The sequence below is a fragment of the Hypanus sabinus genome, chromosome X1 (genome assembly GCF_030144855.1).
Source record: "Hypanus sabinus isolate sHypSab1 chromosome X1, sHypSab1.hap1, whole genome shotgun sequence".
Lineage (NCBI taxonomy): Eukaryota > Metazoa > Chordata > Chondrichthyes > Myliobatiformes > Dasyatidae > Hypanus > Hypanus sabinus.
In genome coordinates, this window is record NC_082738.1 from 25,519,865 (window position 1) to 25,540,255 (window position 20,391).

Consider the following 20,391-nt stretch of genomic DNA (forward strand, 5'->3'; position numbering starts at 1 on the left):
TATTGAGGTTCAGAGGGACCTCAGTGTACAATTCTTGCTGAAGGTGTAGCACAAATGGATAGGCTGGTGAAGAAGGCGTACAGAATGGCTGTTTTCATTAGCCGGGACTTAGAATATAAGAACAGTAGGGGGTTAGGATAGAATTTATGAAAGATTGGACAGACCGTAGCTGGAGAACTGCACGCAATTCTGATCACCACACTATAGGAAGGAGGTGTTTGTACTGGAGAGAGCGCCGAGGAGAGCCACCAGGATGTTGTCTGGTTTTGAGGGTTTCAGCTATGAGGAGATGGGACAGACTGGGTTTGTTTTCCCCGGAGCAGAGCGGGCTGATGGGGGATCTGACAAAGGTGTGCGTAATTCGGTAAGTAGGGCACAAATAGCATAGCTAGTAGAAAAATTCTGCCGTTGTGTTTAAAACTAGAGGACATAGGTTTAGAGGGGACATGTGGGATTGTTTTTTCAAGCGTGTTTGGAATGTGCAAAGCCTTGCCTTAGGGGGTAATGAAGCTTTTACTCCCCAATTGCCCGAGATGGGGAGCGAAGCGCAGACTTTGCACGGCCTCACGTTATAGACTGGATGTGCCAGACAGAGTCTGCGACTCATCAGCACGGAACCAATAATTTCTTTAAGTGTGTGTTAGCGGGCAAGTGAATGGCAACGCGCTCCGGTTTCCACTGGCATCGGCTTCCCTTCCTGCGGCGGCTCCTGAGGAAAACCTTGAGTGGCTTCATCAGGAAATGATAGCGCCCACCCTTACCCCTCACTCCTCCCTTCTCATGCCCAGGAGGCCAACTGTAGCAACCACAGCTCGGCTGCCATCAGCTATTTCATCACAAACTGGAGATGGAGCCCGGGATCTTCCTGATCCATGCGGCTTACCACCGCATTGAGCGCTGAATTCAGCTTAGTTTGTTAAGGAATAGTCGAACATCTGTTGGTTGGCACTTTACTTCCTGACCCACTTCCTGAGCTCAATGCCAAAACTTACATATTTATGGTAAAACATTCATTCATTAGTCAAAATTTGTAAGCCTCTCTTTATTCATGTTAGGTTGACTGCAGGTAACCAGCTAAACAAACACACAGCCCTCGCTGTACGGGGAGGGCAGTGCCTGCGCTTGTGGTGCAGCCAGTGGTGGGCACCGTGCTCCCCCTGCTGGCAACAGCCGCCAGTGTCGACACGGTGACACACAGAGGCCTAGAGAGAAAAAAAATCAGGTTTTTTGTTTAAGTGAAAGTGTGTAAAATAGCTACCTTCTCAGACACACTTCATTCACCAGTCCAGATGAAGGGTCTTGACTGTCTATTTCCTTCCCACTGAGTCCCACCATGTCCTTTTGTGTTGCTACAGATTCAAGCCTCTACAGTCTCCCCTGTCTCTATCTCATTTAAGGTGGTTTGATTTCTTTTGTCACTATTTCAATTAAAAGGGTCGGCCTATTTTACACAGATTCTCATGCTTATTAACAAATCCCTCCATATCTCTGCAATCTCCACAAGCTGTACAATCCTCCAAGATCACCACCCTCCTCCACTTCTGACTTTCTGGTTGTCCCTAGGTTGAATCCCAGAATGCACTGGCCTCTGTGCTTTGAATTGCTGGGCCGGAAGCTTTGGAATTCTTCCCTGAATCTCTTTGGGCCTTTTCCCTCTTTTAAGTAACTTTTTCCCACTTTGTTCCTTTGACCAAGCCTTTGCTATCCTTCACTGATGTCTCGGTTGTGGATTAAGATACCATAGAATCATAGATTAGTACAGGAACAGGCCCCTCAGCCACCATGCCTATGTTGACTATCAAGTGCCCATCTACACCAATCTCATTTTCCAGCACTTGGCCGGTATCCTTCTCCGCCTTGGTGATTCAAGTGCTTGTTGAGATTCTTCTTAAACATTGTGACAGTCTCCACCACCCCCTCAGACGGTGTGTTCCAACCCCACCCTGGGGTGAAAATATTCCTTCTGAGATCCTCTCTAACCTCCTCCCTCTCACCGTCAGCCCGTGGATCCATGGGCTTCTACTCCAAGCTTATCAACACTCACCATTTATTGTATGTACTATTCTTATTTGCCCAACCAAAATGCATCACCTCACACTGGCTGGGATTAAATTCCATCTGCCAATACTCCACCTAACTTCTCATTTAATCTATATCCTGCTGTAACCTTAAGCAGCCCTTCGTGCTATCCACAACACTGCCAACTTTCATGTCATTGGAAAATTTGGCCTCCTACATTCACATCGAAGTCGTTAAAGTGTATCACACAAATATCACCGAGCCCTGTGGTGTATCACTGGTCACAGTCTTCCAGTCAGAAAAATAACCCTCTGCCTCACACAACTGAGCCAAATTTGGATCCACTTTGCCAACCTGCCCTAAATCTGATGGGCTCGCGGTCTTTTGGACGAGCACTCACAGTCTGAAGATGCCAATGTGATAAGCCTTAATTTGATAGGTGTGTGGGGGAGCTCTGATCAGCCTCCCTGGGAGCTTGAGGTTTATACAGATGGAAACAAAGGCAATGCTTCACAATCAACCAAACCTATACTAATTTAACCATTTATGGTTCAACTAGTGGATAGCTGGCCATTTGATCCATTGCATTATCATGTGCATAGGTTTGAGACAAAGAAGCCCACTTGTAATGTCTCAGTGGTACCCTCAGGGACTCTACCACCCCAGTGCAGGTAATGGAAGAAGGTCTGCCAAAAAAGAAACAAATATGAAGGGTCTCGGCCTGAAACGTCGACTGTACTTTTTTCCCATAGGTGCTACCTGGCCTGCTGAGCTCCTTCAGCGTTTTGTGTGTGTTGCAAGTATGAAAGGGTTCAGCTTGTGTGTGGCTACTCCACCCAGCCCAATCTCCTATCAAACAGCTCACATTATCTTGTCAACAGTCCTAAACGCGCAAGGCTCCAGTTGGATTGCCATTCTAATATTGACAGATGTCCTGAACCATTGGTCAGGACCAACTCCCCAACACCAGGCTGTTTGGTTTCTCGCTCTGACCGAGCTTTCCTTCAACTATATTTACAGTGCAGAGTGTGTGCTTGAGATTGAATTTTTTTTTTACCATGAACATCAAATACAATTCACCTTGAGCATTAGAGACACTCAGCACAGAGCAAGCAGTAGATCAGAGATCCTTCATCGGACCTGGGGAAGTTTTATGTGCTGGGGTGGGTTGATGGGGGAGGGTTGGAAGTATCGAAGGGAATATCTTGGATAGGGTGAGACCAGGGTCAAAGTGGGGATGCTGTAAATGAGGGTGTCCAGTCCACGGGTTGGTGAGGGCAGATATAGAGTAAGGGACAAAACAAAGAAAATGTAAAATCAGTAAAATTCAGGGCTGTGGCATATGCCTAGCAGGTCAGGCTGTACCAAGAAAAACTGAGACAAAATTTTGCAAGAATGTTGTCAGGAGTCAAGGGCCTAAGCTATACATTTTATAGAGGTGACATATATGAGGGAAATTATGAGGGACATAGATAGGATGAACACACAAAGTCTTTTTTCCCCAAGAGTTAGAAAATGCTGGTATTTATGCAGATTTTATTCCATATCCATACTTTAATCTCTAACTTTAATTTTTATATAATTTGTTATTTTTTATCAGTGTTGACTGTTGTTTTTGTTGCTGTCACACCAACACACCACAGCAAATTCCTAAAACATGCAAATGTAGGTGATAAGTAACATTAGCCCGTGATCCTTGAACTAGTGGACACAGGTTTAAGGTTAGAGGGTGGAGGTTTAAAAAGGGACCTGAGGGGCAACTTCCCCACACAGAGGTTAGTCGGTATTTGGAATGGGCTGCCAGAGGAATTGGCCGAGGCAGGTACATTTGAGGCCCACTGTTGGTCGGGGTGGATCATCGATATTGCGTCCTAGGTGTCTACGCGATACGCAAGCCAGGGCAGCATGATATGGAGAGTAAGCCATTGCCCATGCGGCAGCCGTCCCCTTCCTACACAGCTGATGAGCCCAAAGGAACGGCAGAGACTGATACACCAGCACCAGCAGCATCGCAGGAATTTCCTTCCAGATGAGAAGGCAACCACGGCTAATGAGGCCCATCTATCCGAAGCGATTGGTTTTAAGGTGCCAGTAACCCTCCTTTGACCCTCCTCCTGTCAGTGGAAACGGTTCTGCCGGGTTTGGAAGCTAAGCCTCATGTGAAGGTCAGGAGCTGGACTTGGTTGTCAGAGGCTAGGTAGGTACATTAACAACATTTAAAAGTCACTCGGCCAAGTACTTGTAATAGCATTACATTAACCTCTACGCAACCTTGCCGCCTGTTTGTGGAGATATTTTGTGGCAGTAAAGACATATTGTATTATCGGTTACTGTTGAACTGTAACCTGCTACTGTTGCAAACAGCAGGGTAGGTTTTATGAACCAGCTTCCAACATCAAGTGACTGTGTTGCCCCAATTATATATCTTGCCTGTGTTCATCTTGCAGTCCGTATATATCATCAGTGATGGAGGGTACTCCTGGTGTCCTATTCACTCACTCGTACTGGGGGCTGCTTGCTGGACCCTACCATCCCAGTACAGGCACTGGAAGCAGGTCTGCCAAAACAAAGCCAAGTGTGAAAGGGCTCAGCCTGTGGTGGCCACTGTTCTCGCTGGGGTGGGGAAGGGGGTCAGTATCTTAGTTGGACCTGAACCTGTCCCCTTCCAGCAGGGGTCCTGGGACAGTCATGTCCCACTCCAGGATCTTGCACAAAATCCAGGTGAGTGCCTGATGCAGTGCTGAGAAGTTAAATCCCAGTCTGTCCATGCATGCTCATGGGCCATTTCAAAGAGCAGGGATATCCCCAGAACTCTGGCTAATATTTATCTGGAGAAACAGGATCTGACCATCATTATATCACTACTCATGGGAGCCTGCTCTGCACCAGTTAGGCTACTGTGCTAGCCATAGGAATCAGTAGCTGCCTTTCATTGGCTGTGAGAAATCCTGAAAAGGAGATGAAAGATGCTACAGGAATTCAGCCCTTTTGTTCATTACAACAACTTCAGCTTCCATCAGCCAAACGAGTCCTTCCACCTTGATCTTCCTGCTCTGTCTGACTCATCGCCCAGTCACACAAGACGCTGCCAGAGTTATTGTTCCTCTGCGCTTTTTCTGTGTGTCTACACAGTGGATAACCTGACCCAACACTGAACAGCTACCATCCCATTTTGAGCACTGCATCCTGAAGCAGACCTTCCCAAAGCCCCGACCCCAACCACCAAGATGGACAAGGGCAGGGGGGTTCAATGGAAACATCACCTCCTGCAGGTTCCCCTCCAAGTCACACACCGTCTTGACTTGGTTGTACATCACCAATCCTTCCTGAACTCTACCCTGAACTCCCTCCCCAACAGCACTGTGGGGCACTTTTACCAGAAGGACTGCAGCAGCTCATAACACCTTCAAGGGCAATAAGGATGGGTAATAAATGCTGGTCTTATCATTGATGCCCATATCACCAATATGGCTTTGGTTGTAAGCTTATGCAGACTCAGTATCAAACATCAATATGGCACAGGAACAGGCCTTTTGACCCACCATGTTGTACTGAATTAATTAAGCTAATTAATAATATCTGATTACATTAATCCCTTCTGCCTGCACATAGTCCATATCCCATGATTCTCTGCACATTCATGTGCCTATCTAAGAGCCTCTATCAACATGGGCATCAAGAAACTTGGACCTCCTTCTATGGAGATCTTTTTCGACCTTCTCTCCAAACATAGTACAAAGTGAATTCACAGGAAACTCTGCTTTAAGTGTTGAATGGTCAGGAGGGCATATTTTCGGTAACAATGCTGAATATAAAGATTAAACTGTCAGCTCCGTTTGCCAGTCTACCCACTAAATAAAACAAGTCAGATTGATTTCTGGTTTCTGGAGGAAGAGACAGATTGCACTTCACATTGATTGAATATTGAAAGAATCAATCTTCAAGTTCAGAGCATAGAGTGGCTTGGCATCATTTGGTGCCAAGGAGGTGGGGGGTGCCTCATCCACTTCCTAATGTGCTTGTGTTCTCTTCTTCCTCCTCCTCCTCAGGTGCCCACCAGCATTACTCAACTTTTGAAGCCTCGATGCCAGCCGATTCATTGCTCCATGACTATGGTTACCCCTATGACCCCAGCATCCCACAAACCGTGCGGGGGTAAGTCACGAGGGAGGAAGGGATGTCAGTGGAGCGATCATCTGCGGTTGGTGATTTTCACTGCTTCTCTTTTGAAACTCAGCTCAACACAATGTGCAGCTACATTGTGCGTACACACACACTGTTTATCTACACTTACAGATACATTCTCACACTAAACAAGCACACACACATGAATGCACACGTGCTCTATGTAAAAACATAGGTAAATGCCCAAATGCACATACATATATACCATCTGTGTATATACAGCATATATACACTCAGATACATTCTTCCCCACACAATATAAGCATATGCACTCTCATAGATTCATCATCAGAGGTAGATACACGAACACACACAAACACACACACACAAACACACACACACACACACATCACAGGGACACTTAGATATGTGTGTGATATTCACACAGGTATACAGATGCACACACTAATTTACATATATGCAGACACACAAATTCAGATTATATACATGCACATGCAAAAATACACATGCCTATAAATTGTACACATGTACACACACACAAATGTGCGCGCGCGACTGCAAGGTGAATGCATATTAACATTTGCACAATGTATGTGACACAGTTTATAGGTTGGGGGCAGTGACCACAGGACTCACTGGCTGTTGACCCTCATCAGCCTCTGCTTGGTTATCTCAGCAATGCTTTAACTAAACTTTCCCTGCTGCTCTTCTTCGACAGTGGCTATCTGGAATCAGCGCAGTCCCAGTTTCCAGCAGCCCACTTGCTCATGGCTATAGGGTATAATTCCCTCTAGGCACAGAGAGAAAGATGGCATTATTTTGGAGGCTATTGAACTCAGGCTTTTGGAGCACCAGTAATGCAAACTTAGCTCAGTTTGCATCAATGCGCAAACTTATACAGGGATCACTTCCCACTGCAAGTTATTGTGGAGAAATAATGTCCTCGTCAAGGTTCAGACAACACCTCCCTTTGCTGAATCCGCATTGCTGTGTTTATGTTTACCAGTACCTTGAATCTTGTCTAATTCATTCTCCCTTTCTCATCACCCCACCATCCCTTTCTCCTTCTTCCTTCACCTTCACCACCCTTCTCTTTCCTCCCTCCTTCCTCCATTTTCTCTCTCTCACTTCTTCCTCTTAGGCTCTTCTGCCCTCCCTGTCTTCCTCCAACAGGCAGTGAGCTGAAGCCTTGCGTTTGTCATATCTATGAACTCCCTCCATTGTTCTCTCCTCTCCTCCCTCCCTCTTTCTGCCCCTCCAGACAGCTGCTCCTGGCTCCACCCCACCTTTTTGAGCACGGACAATTAGCGCAATGCGCTGCAGCAAAGCCCCCCCCCCCTTTGCCTCGGGTTGATGGGGAGGGAGTTCGGAAGCAGCAGAGGAAACCGTCAGACCACATCCTGGGTGCGAGCCGCAAGCGCCTGTCGTCCAGTGCGGATTCACCGCGCAAATTCACTGCGCAACACCAAAGCCTGATTAGCGGCGCTCTTTCCAATGCTCAGAGGCAATTAAACCCCCCCCCCCGCCCCTTCTGGAGTTATCTTTGCGGCTGTTTTTGCTAGTCGTTTTATACATTTTTTTTCCTTTCGATCAGATTTGTTCCGTCAGACAGCCCCGCTCACTCTGATGTACCCTTCACAAACTGGCCCCCTCATCAGAACCAAGCCAGGGACAGCCAGGCAGTGTGCAGTACCATGCAGCAACCCCCGAACCAGTACATGGACCAGCACCTGAAGCCAAGCCAAGGGCAGTGTCCCAACATCCCCGCACCCCACGGACTCGCATCAGCAGAGGGTCAGTAAACATTTTGCTCGCTAACTCCGTTTCCTTAATGGCATTGGCTTGTCTCTCCAGCTGTCTTGAAGGCGAAAGTGATCTGTCACCGGCTGGTTCTGCCTTATTTTGCAGGAGCTGGGTGGGAGGGGGCAGTTAGAGCCCCTGTCAGTGGTCAGCTAAACCAGCGTGTTTATAGACGGGCAACACCTAAACAATGCAGTGCCTGCAAGTTCCTTTGAGTTGCTGCGAACAGAACCGGAGCTAAAACCAGAACCTCCGTTGAAGGCAGTAACTCTCCGGTACAACAATGTTTCAAAGTCATATCCCAGTTCTTAAAGGTACATTTATACACAGCAATGTTTGCTCTTTAAAGAAATACATACAAGATCTTAATTTTTTTTACATACATTAAATTATTTGCATTAATTAACTATTAAAATCAATGTGCTTTGTAAATTGAACCAATTGTAAATTCGTTGATCACTGAACTCTTCACCCTGTATCCTTCAGTCACCGGTAATTCACCGGTATTACAGTCTCATATTACATGGTGCCACCTATTTCACCGAACTGTTCACCCGGAGGTGACATTACCGCTTACCGTTCAACAATCCCTACTTTGATGGCCTTCTCAGGCTCTCCGTCTCTTGGCTTTGCATCCCGACTCCCCGAGTGGACACAGGATTGTTCCTCCTTCCTGCTGTCCCTGCTGAGATTGCCTCCACTGATCCTGCCTTTCTGGGTGATCTTTCACCTCTGCCGGCTCTGACGTTAGGCGTCTCGCTGCCCCCAGGCTGCGCGGTGCTTGATGATATCGGCCAGTTCCTGCTCACTGTCACTTTGTCAGGGGCTCTTTGGAGTTCTGGAGCTGCCTCCACATTGTGGTACATCCTTTCTCAAAGTCCCAACTCAGGATGTACCTCATTCAGGGTGTTCTGTGAAGAGCAGGGGGCTTGTTGACCCCGAGCCCTTCCCCAAAACTCACCCAGTCTCACCTTCCGTGTGCCCCAACCTTGCCAGGACAAATCGACATCCCTTCATTCATCACCAGCTGCTGATCCATCTCACCTTGCTGTGGGCTCTTGTAGCAACAGAGCTATTGTGGACTGGATCTCTCCTGCTGTTCCAGCAGATTACAGACACTTCCCACCACCAGGATTTGGGAGTCCTGGCTCCCTCTCCAATGGTGCCTCTGTTCCAGGTCACTCACAGTGAACAGTCTTCCACTGGCGCTGGACCCAATATCTTCCCTCTGGGGCACTTCTCTCTTTCTGAGCTACTCAGTCATTTCCTGGTGTTTCTCAGCTTCATGCTGGTGTCCACTGGCACTTCTGTAATCATGTGTCCTGCCCTCGTATTTCACTACAACTAGACCAGAGATCTCTTTCACCCATTAATCTGTGGTGGAATCGACACCTTCCCAGCAGAGGCCTGAACAGGAGGGTAGTTGCAGACATTTTAACCTCTCCCTGATCTAATCTGTGCTTTGCACATGCTTTAAGAAGACTGCTATTGTCCCGGGACCTAAGAAAAATGAGGTAACGTGCCTTAATGACTACTGCGTAGCAGCTCTGAGATCTACCATCATGAAGTGCTTCAAGAGGCTGGTTGTGTTACGTATTAACTCCAGCCTCCCAGACAACCTTGACCCACTGAAACAGGTCTAGGGGGACACCGTCTCCTGGTCCTATGCTCATCGCTAGAGTATCTGGACAGTGAAGACACTGATGTCACATTCTTGTTTATTGACTACTATAATTCTATAATTCAAAGCAAACTCAAAGACCTGGGAGTCAACAACCTCCCTCTGCAAATGGCTCCGCTACAAATATTATCAATACTTGTGAGATTCTGCTCTGACTCCCTCCATAAGGGGTTCCCAACTAGCAGATGGCACCACCGTAGTGGGCCAGATGTCAAATAATGATGAATCGGAGCACAGGAAGGAGATAGCGAGCCTAATTACATGGTGTTTGGACAACAACCTTTGCGTCAATGTCAGCAAACAAAAGAGCTGGTCATTAACTTCAGGAAGGGGGGGGCAGTGCACACTCCCTCCATGAAATGCAGCCTGCCCTCCATGAAATGTGTTTACATTTCTCACTGCCTCAGTAAAGCAGCCAATATAATCTAATCCCGGACGTTCTCTCTTCTCCCACCTCTCGTCAGGAAGAAGACAGAAAAACCTGAAAGCACATACTACCAGGTTCAAGGACAGTCTCTACCCCATTGTTATAAGACTATCGAGTGACTCCTTAGTGTGATAAGATGGACCTCACAATCTACCTCCCTTACCTTGCACCTTATTGTCTGCACTTCAAGTCAGCCCCTGAACACTTCCTCATCTGCTAACTCTTTGCAAGGTTCAACAAGCAGTATTTTCGTATCCTTTCTGCAACTCTCCCTGAAGGCATTAACTCTTACCGAGGTTCTTTCACCTCCACTGCCCCTGCCAAGCAACTCACTGAAGTGTGTGAATTGATTCAGTGGGTACTGGGACTTACATTCAGAAGCCATTTTATTAGTACTTTCTGTACCTAATGAGCTGGCCACTTGTGGTCTCCCGCTGCTGTGGCCCGTCCGCTTCGACTTGTGCATTCAGAGATGCTTTTCTACACACCACTGTTGTAGCATGGCTATTTGAGTTACTGTCACCTTCCTGTCAGCTTGAACCAGTCTGGCCATTCTCCTCCGACCTCTCTCATTAACAAGGCATTTTCACCCACAGAACTACCGCTCACTGGATGATTTTTTTTTGTTTTTCACACCATCCTCTGGAAACTCTAGAGACTGTTGTGTGAGGAAATCCCAGGAGATCAGCAGCTTCTGAGATACTCAAACCACTCTGTCTGGCACCAACAAGCATTCTGCAGTCAAAATCACTTAGGACACATTTCTTTCCCCATTCTGATGTTTGGTCTGAACAACAGTTGAACCTCTTGACCATGTCTGCATGCTTTTATGCATTGAGTTGCTGCCAGATGATCGGCTGATTAGATACTTGCATTAACAAGCATGTGTTAAGATTTACCTAATAATGTGGCCACTAAGTGAACTAATAGAAGGCATCATTTAACTATTGAGGCCTGAACCCGTCCTCATCAAGTACCCACTTCTCCCTTTATTGCCCAAGATCCAAGTGGAATCACTGCTGTTTTCTTGGATTGTTTTTCAGGACGCCACACTGAAAGTTTCTGTCACCAAGCAAACATACCGGCTGACCATTATGGGGAGGTCACAATGCAGTCCACTGCTGAACACATGCATTCAATGGAAGGTGAGTTCCCCCAGTAATGTCTTCTTTGAATAATACTAGGACCTGTGTTTGGAGTAAAAGACACTAAAATTGACCTAGAAATTTGGGAAATGAAGGGAGGGAGATAAAAAGCTATCTGTCCTGCCAGGCTTTTGGTAACCTTATGCAGAGGAGTGTCAAATCCAGCTGAGGAGATAGACAGGAAGAGGAGGGGAGAGTGGAGATAGTGACAGAGGCTGGGAGCTGAGATGTGGAGGTGACAAAAGGCTGCAGATGGTGTGATCTGATAGGAAAGGAAGGTGGAACATGGAACATAATATGGGAGGTGAGAAAGGCAGATAGGAATAGTGGAGGTGAGCAGTGGGAGGATTGTGTGGGTGATGGACAGATGGAGTGGGTGGGGGAGGGGACCCAGTGGAAGGGGTGTGTGGGTGATGGACAGATGGAGTGGGTGGGGGAGGGGACCCAGTGGGAGGGGTGTGTGGGTGATGGACAGATGGAGTGGGTGGGGGAGGGGACCCAGTGGGAGGAGTGTGTGTGTGATGGACAGATGGAGTGGGTGGGGGAGGGGACCCAGTGGGAGGCGTTTGTGGGTGATGGACAGATGGAGTGGGTGGGGGAGGGGACACAGTGGGAGGGGTGTGTGGGTGATGAACAGATGGAGCGGGTGAGGGAAGAGACCCAGTGGGAGGAGTTTGTGGGTGATGGACAGATGGAGTGGGTGGAGGAGGGGATGGGGATTGGGATGGGTGTAGAAGGAACTGCATAGATCAAGAGGGGAGAGAAAAGGGACAGAAGTGGAGCAGGTTACCTGAAGTTTGAGAATTCAATGTTCATGCCATCTGGCTGTAGACCACCTGGGGGGAAATGAGGTGCTGTTTCTCTAGTTTGTGTTTAACTTCACCCTGGCAGTGGAGAGGCTGAGGACAGACAGGTCAGTGTGGGAATGGGGAGGGGAATCAAATGCCTGGCCACTGAGAGCTCCAGATGGCCATTGTGGATGGAGCAAATGTATTTGATGGAGCAGATGTCTTGTCTGTCAAGACCAAGAAGTTCCCCATCCCAGATCCTCCTGCACTATGGCACTGGGCCTAATTTCCATGGGCTCTGAGAGCCACCATTCAATGCCCAGCCCTTTCTATTGTAGCTGAGTATAATCTTCAATGACCCTAGAGTCTTCTTCACTCTCCTTGAAACCTGCAATTTCGTTACTAGCCGAAGGTTCCTGGTGAAATGGTCCTGTAGGTGTGCAAGTTTCTTTTCAATTGCTGTTGATCTTAATATTTCCTCTGTGCTTCAGGACTCAGTTCCAGATTCTCAACTCCTCGCAGTACCATGAAGATGAATAAGAAGCGAGCCCTGTCTATCTCGCCGCACTCTGACAGCAGCATTGACCTTCAGACCATGATCAGGACATCCCCCAGCTCTCTGGTTGCTTTTGTCAACTGTAGTTCCACAACGAGTGGGTCCTATGGACATTTGTCCATTACAGGGATCAGGTGAGGGGAGTTTCTTTGTGAAAACCAATATTCCATTACAGCTGGATCCAAGTACAAATTGGGAAAAGCAGGATAGGACACTTTGTCCAACAACTCTTTTTGCAAACCTCCTCATTCCAGAAACGTATCATCAAGCCTCACACTTTTTTGTCCAATTAGCTTCCCTCTCACAATGAATTTCACACTGTGCCTGAATCCTAAGCATCTAAATGTTTCCCTTCACTATAATGAGCAATTCAGTTCAGCTATATCATCTCAAACCATTCTCATTCTCGAAGAATAGTCTTGTCACGGGCAAAGAATCATTCAGAGCAGAAACAGGCCCTTCAGCCCATGTTGACTGTCACTAATCCTACACTACTGTCACTTTATTCACCCCACTCTCCAATCAACTCCCTCCAGATGCTACACTTCACCCACACACTAAGGGTCCAGTTAGCCTACCAACATGAACATCTTTGGGACGTGAGAAGGAACCAGAGCACCACGTGGTCATAGGGAGAATGTGCAAACTGCACAAAGAGAGCACCCAAGGTCAGGATTGAACATGGGCTTGTGGCATTGTGAGGCAGTGGCTCTACGAGCTGAGCCGCTGTGCCGAATGCAATTATCTCTCCTACCTTTCCCTTTTGCCTGCTAGTTCAGTCATCTCCTCTTGTATTATCCAAACTAGCATGAAAATGCTGTGTTGTTCAAAGCACTGAGAGAACAGTTGCAAGGTCCAGCCAGGCAGGGAATTATTCCCCAGTTACCTGAGGATGTGTTGTAACCTGCCTGATTTATAATTACAGCCAAACTTGCGGATTTCCACATTCTACAACAGCGACCTCCAAGTACCAGCAGTTCCTCCTTCAGCCAAAAGGGGTGGCCACTACGTTTAGTAACACACAGCCTCTCAGTCACCCCTCACTGCCAGATGGCTCTCGACAGCACCAGCCCAGTGGAGCCTCGTTACTGCCACCTTCACACCCAGATAGGACCTCCAGGGCCTTGCAGGTACATGTATTGGGTGAGCTGTTCCAGTAGAGAAGCCAGCAGGGGGAATTGATGGGGAAAATAGTAATTCTCCTAGCCATGCACTACAGAGGCAGCTGAAAATGATTACCGTAGATTGTCTTTATTTGTCTTTAGTTGATACGTAAGCCGGTACGATATGGAGAGCAAGCTGTTGCCCCTGCAGCACGCTGCTCTTCTTTTGTTCCATATCCGTTCTTTAATTTCTTGAGTTTACTTTTTATATAATTCTTTATTGTTTATAATTGTTGAATGTTGTTTTTGTTGCTGTCACACCAACACACCACAGCAAATTCCTAAAACATGCAAATGTAGGTGATAAGTAACATTAGCCCGTGATCCTTGAACTAGTGGACACAGGTTTAAGGTTAGAGGGTGGAGGTTTAAAAAGGGACCTGAGGGGCAACTTTCCCACACAGAGGTTAGTCGGTATTTGGAATGGGCTGCCAGAGGAATTGGCCGAGGCAGGTACATTTGAGGCCCACTGTTGGTCGGGGTGGATCATCGATATTGCGTCCTAGGTGTCTACGCGATACGCAAGCCAGGGCAGCATGATATGGAGAGTAAGCCATTGCCCATGCGGCAGCCGTCCCCTTCCTACACAGCTGATGAGCCCAAAGGAACGGCAGAGACCAACAGAGTGTGGTACCAGCGATGCCGCAGGAGGTGCCATTTAGCATTGGACTCAAGTTGGGACTGCTTTAGGGACTCCAGTTCCAGATTTTTCCCTTGGGGTTTACTCCCGAAACCTTCCCCATGGGAGGGTACAGGTGCAGTGCAGCGGAGGTTTGAGATCAGAATTCTCCTTCTAGATGAGAAGCCAACCATGGCTGACTAGCCGCATCTGCCTGAAGTGACTGGTTTTAAGGTGTCAGTAACCCGCCTTTGCCCCTCCTCCTGTCAGTGGAAACGGTTCTGCTGGGCTCAGGAGTTAAGCCACGGGTGAAGGCCAGGAGCTGGACTTGGCTAATTTGAGATGCACGCCATTAGGAGCATTTAACAGGCTGTGGGAGCTTATCCCCACCACCTCCCCTGGCTATGACAACCTTAAAGAATTAAGCCATTAATATCCATTAAAACAACACTGGTCCCAGTAGTGATCCTGGGGAACGCCACTGTCACTTCCCTTCAGTCTGAACCACAACTCTGTTTCCTGTCACTGCTGCTATTCTCTCCACACTGTCCAACAACCTTTGATCTTTGATTACAAGCTTATTCTGTGGCACCTCATCAAATGTCTTTAGAAGTCTCTGCATACCACGTTAGGGACAACCCCCTCATTGTCCTCTGTTACTCCATCAAGTCATGTATACACAATGGTCAGTAGTTACAGGGTTTATCCTTACACTCTTTTTTGAACAACAATGTAATATGTGCCCATTCTCCAGTCCTTGGACGCTACTCGTGAATCTATGGATGATTGGGAGATTATGGACAGGGGCTGTGCAATTTCCTTCCTTGGGAGTTGCAGCAATCTTTGATACATCCTATCTGGACCAGGTGCTTTATTCATTTGAAATCTTTCTAGTAGCAGCATATCACTCTGACAGCATCTCCGTCCTTTGTGAATTGTTCCATTAAGCCCTGAATCATACCAACAAAGTAATTTCTTTGTTGCACCCTGATTAGCCTCATATCTCCTCTGACAACTCGATTTCCATTCAAATGCCCAGAGAATATTTTTAAGATTTCCTTTTGTTTGCTCTAGTCTTTGCTCTCTCCTATTTCCTTTGTATTTTCCCTTTGAAGCAGCAATAATCAGCCTGGTTCTCACTTGTATTACCATCCTGGCTCTTTTTTAACCTCTATATGGTACTCTGCTTATAACTTCCCTGCCCTTCTCCCACATGGGAATATATCTAGACTGGTGCTGCAACATCTCCATGGCCTCCCATTGTTCAATTACAGTTATACCAGCCTTATTCTGATTCCAGTTTGGTTGGAATTGGTTTACTATAGTTTTTGTTTGACAGATCATTCCAGACATCGAGGTGGTATAAAAAGAAAACAGAAAGCAGAATATAGTGTTATAGTTACAGAGAAAGTGCAGTGCCGGCAGATAAATAACATGCAAGGGCCAGGACGAGGTAGACTGATGTCAAAAGTTCACCTTTTAGCGAATGGGAGGTCCATCCCGTTCAAGTCTGATAACAGCTGTCCTTGTGTGGTGGTACAAGTTTTCGAGTTTTTCTGTCTTCTGCCTGATGGGGGGTGGGAGGAAGAGGAGAGAATGACTGGGGCATTGGAAAGTGTAGATAGAGACAATTGAACAGAGGTTGGTTTGAGTGATGGACTGGGCTGTGTTCACAACTCTTTGCAATTTCTTGCAGTCTTGGGCAGAACAATTGCTAAACCAATGGTGATGGATCTGAATAGGATACTTTCTATGGTGCATCTTTAAAAGTTGATGAGAGTTTACCAGGACTGTACACATTGAAATAGGCCCCTCTCCTGTTGGCTATTTAGCTAGTATAAACATTATATTATGATAATTGTTTTCTGTATGTTGTCCAGTTACTCCACATCATTTCCCAGACCCAAGTCCAACAATGGCACCTTCCTTTTAAGGCCAGAAACAGAACAATCAAATTTTGTTACTGTCATTAAATTCCTGTGCTCATCAAGTATGAAATTCCAGCAACTGGAATTTCTTACCCATGGGCTGCGAATTCAAACCCAAAGTCTCCTCTGCCTAACAAGTCCTGTGCTATTTGAGTTTCATTCTGTAATTAGCACAAACAGGAAATGTCAATCAGGTCACAGGATACACAAAGGACCCAGCAGTGACTGCCCTTGTCTCTCTGACCGTGAGTATTAGTTAGTGCCATCTGAACTTGGGCATGTTCCTAGGGCAGTGGAGAGGGAGTCTCACCAAAACTAATAGAAAATGGTGGAAATAACTCAGCAAGTCAGGCAGCATCTGGAGAAACAGTTGGCACTTCATCAGGAGACCTGAAACATTAACTCTGTTTCTCTCTCTCTCTAGATACTCCCTGGCCTGCTGAGCTTTTCCAGCATTTTCTGTTTTTATTTCAGATGCCCAGCATCTACAGGTTTTTTTTATTAACCTTACCAGGTCTGATTACGTCACATCTGACCTATGCGTGCTTAATGCCAATACTGGTTACCCGATATGAGAAGAGTTCCATTCTCCCAACTCTATGGTCCATCTTGAAGAGCATAATTACTAATTCAATAATTCTGTTTTAGCCCATTACCTAATATTGCCTGTCATTGTCCTAAGAGCCTAATATGAGGGGTGATTGGAGGTACATATGGGGAGGAATGCCAGAGGTAAGTTTTACATAGTGGTGAGTGTGTGGAATGGTGGGGTGGTGGTAGAGTCAGATACATTAGTGGCAGTAAAGAAACTTCTACAAATGTTTGTAGATAGGCACACAGATGATAGAAAAATGTAGGAGGGAAGCTTTAGAAAGATTTTAGAGGAGGTTATAAGGTTGGCACAACATTGTGGGCTGGAAGGTAATGTTCTATGTTTTAGTGTAGTAGCTTAAAGCTGTGATGTGACAAGTACAATCCAGATGGAGTGTTAATAATCAGCTAAAAGAAGCTTTGTTCTAACAACTCATCTCAATCCTCAAATACAGATGAAAGCAGAGTCATCAATCAGCAGTACGATGGACCAACTCAATGGGAAATGTCCAGAGGAGAAGGCTGAGGGAGATGTCTCCAGTCCTGCCTCTACGGGCACGCAGGTAAAGCACTATGCGTCCTCTAGCTTTCTCCTGAAGGTCTGTTGGGATGCAATTTGATTAATATTCGCCATCAACGAAGGTGCAAAACTTAGAGATTTGAGAATAAAGGTTGGCAAGTCATGTTGCGGCTTTATAAAACTTTGGTTAGGCTGTGGTTGCCCTGCTGTGTGCAGTCTGGCCGTCCCATTACAGGGAGGATATGGGAGGTTTAGAGAGGGTGCAGAAGAGGTTTAACAGGATGTTGTCTGGATTTAGAAAGTATTCACTATTAGGAGAGGTTGGATAAACTTGGATTGTTTCCTTTGAAGCACCGTGAACTGAGGGGCAACCTGATAGAAGTTTATAAAATGATGAGAGACGTATTTAGAGTACGGTGGAGATGCTCACAAAAGAAGGTGTAAGACACTCCTACTCTCCGCTAGCCTGCAGGTGTCACCCTTGGGCAAGATGTAGCACCTGCTTAGCCCCCAGCCCCCAATCAGGGTCACATGGAGCCATGGGAGCAGGTGGTGCATATCACGAGTCCTGGTTCTGCAACCACTGACGCCAGGCAGACAAGCTCTGAAGAGTATTGACAATGGCTGGGATTACCCGTCTTGTAAGGACACCGCCCAGAAGAAGGCAATGGCAAACCACTTCGGTAGAAAAGTTTGCCAAGAAGAATTATAGTCATGGACCATGATCGCCCACAACATGTAATGATGATGAGATAGAGTAGACAGTCATTTTACCAGGGTGGAGATGTTAAATACTTGAGGGTATAGGTTTTAGGTGAGTTTAAAAGAGATGAGCAGGCAGGCTTTTAGTTGACATGGTGTGGTAGGTGCCAGGGGAGTGGTACAAGCATACAGTAGCAACATTTAAGAGGTATTTAAACAGAGACTGACAGGGAAGGGAAGGTAAATGAACCAAGCGCACCCAATGACATCCAGTTCTGCAGTTTTACACTCCATCTAGCTCCAGGACCAGCTACAAACAAGTTTGGCTGCAACAAAGGTCGTGGACTACTCAATCGGGAGTGGAGCTCTGCCGGAGTTTCTAATCCCAGCCCACTCACACTGCAGCCAACCTAAGCTTCACTCGAGCCCAGTACACCAACCAGAAAACTATACCTGAGCTCAGTACCACACCACACGTCCACCACAGGATCGTAATTAAACTTACTTATCCCTAACAACATGGAAGGAGATCACTTGGCCCATCTGGTCCCTCTATCTATTGCCTCTATTTCGCCGTACCCCATCTGTTCAATAATTCCTCACCACTGCACCCGACTCTTCCCTCCATGAAACCAATACTGGGCAATGTCATAAACACAAGAGATTCTGCAGATGCTGGAAATCCAGAGTGTAGCACACAAAATGCTGGAGGAATTCAGTAGGTCAGGCAGCATCAATGGAGAGGAATAAGTGGTCAACAGTTCGGGCCAGGAACTTTCATCAGGACTAGGACAATATACAGTGGATAATTAACCTCTCAAGCCACATGTGCAAACTCCATGCAGACAGCACCAGAGGTCAAAAGTAACCTGGGTTCCAGGAGCTGTGAGGCAGTGGAGCTAACACTGTGCTCCTCTGCCATTCTAGTAGAGTTCTATTGGTAGAGTCAAGGAATGCCCAGAGTCATACCCAAGTATGACTATAATAATGACCTTACATCATTTCTGTCACTCATCAGTGCTATACCTACACATCACTTCCAGGCATCAGTTTAAATTTGAGGTTTAAAAGAATTTACTGATACAATCTGCACTTGAGACGGCATTTGAAGTATTGGAGGATTATGAGCATTTTTGGGTCCCTTATTCAAGAAAGGATGTGCTGGCATTGAAGATGGTCCAGAGGAGGTTCACAAGAATGAAAGTGTTAACATACGAGGAGCGCTTGATGACTCTGGTCCTGTACTCGTGGAGATTGGAAGAATGAGGGAGATCTCATTGAAACCTATCGAATATTAAAAGGCCTAGATAGAGTGGACATAGAGATGATGTTTCCTGTAGTGAGGGGAGTCCTAGACCAGTGGACACAGCCTCAGAATATAAGGACATCCTTTTAGATCAGAGATGAAGAGGAATTTCTTTAGCCAGAGGGTGGTGAATCTGTGGATTTCAATGCCACAGATGCTGTGGAGGACAAATCATTGTGTATATTTAAAGCAGAGGTTGATACGTTCTTGATTAGTAAGGGTGTCAAAGATTACATGGAGAAGGCAGGAGAATAGAATTGAGAGGGGTAATAAATAAGCAAAGATCGAATGGTGGAGCAGACTCGATGGGCCGAATGGTCTAATTCTGCTCCTACATCTTACAGTCTAAATCTCAGGTTTGCAAAAGTCCAGCTCTCAGGTTCAACAAAGTCAGTCAATCTTGTCACTAGTTTGCTTTTGCATTCAGTAGGATAACCCAGAGGGCTGGCAGAATCTTAGATTCTCCTCCCATTCTTCTGAGCTCTAGTGAACACAGGCCTAGTCGACGCAATCTCTCCTCATGTGATAGTTCCTGGGGTTCAGCCCAGTGAGCTGTTATTGCACTCCCTCAGTGGCCAGTATATCTTTTCCTAGATAAGGAGACCAAAACTGTACTCAACACTTAAGATGTGGTCTCACCAAGGCCCTCTATAATGGAAGCAATACATCTTTACCTTTGTAGTAAAATAAACTCTTGCTGTAAAGGCTGACACGTTTTTCATCTTCTTTAACAGCTTTGCACCTGCCTGCTTGTTTTCGGTGACTGGTGTACAAGGTTCCTTTGTACATCATCCCTCACCATTTAACTATCACCCCACCTTTATATTTTCCTGACTGAGGTGGGTAACTTCACATTTATCCGTATTATACAGCATCTGCCCATTTGCTCAACCAGTCTGAAACCTCTTTGCATCCTCTTCATAACTCACAAACACAGCGTGTTTCATATCATGGGCAAACATAGACATATTGCATTTGGTTTCATAATCCAAATCATTGC

At 46.4% G+C, this 20,391-nt stretch overlaps 1 protein-coding gene across 1 annotated transcript in view; it reads left to right on the forward strand.

Annotated features, from left to right (window-relative positions):
- LOC132384712 (zinc finger protein GLI1-like) overlaps positions 1-20,391 on the forward strand; it is a 219,245-nt gene that overhangs the window by 177,983 nt on the left and 20,871 nt on the right. The window contains exons 4-9 of the mRNA XM_059956100.1: positions 6,069-6,174; positions 7,760-7,959; positions 11,117-11,218; positions 12,498-12,696; positions 13,488-13,692; positions 17,319-17,426. Of these exons, the coding sequence (XP_059812083.1) occupies positions 6,069-6,174; positions 7,760-7,959; positions 11,117-11,218; positions 12,498-12,696; positions 13,488-13,692; positions 17,319-17,426 (920 nt within the window). The remainder of the gene's footprint in view (positions 1-6,068; positions 6,175-7,759; positions 7,960-11,116; positions 11,219-12,497; positions 12,697-13,487; positions 13,693-17,318; positions 17,427-20,391) is intronic.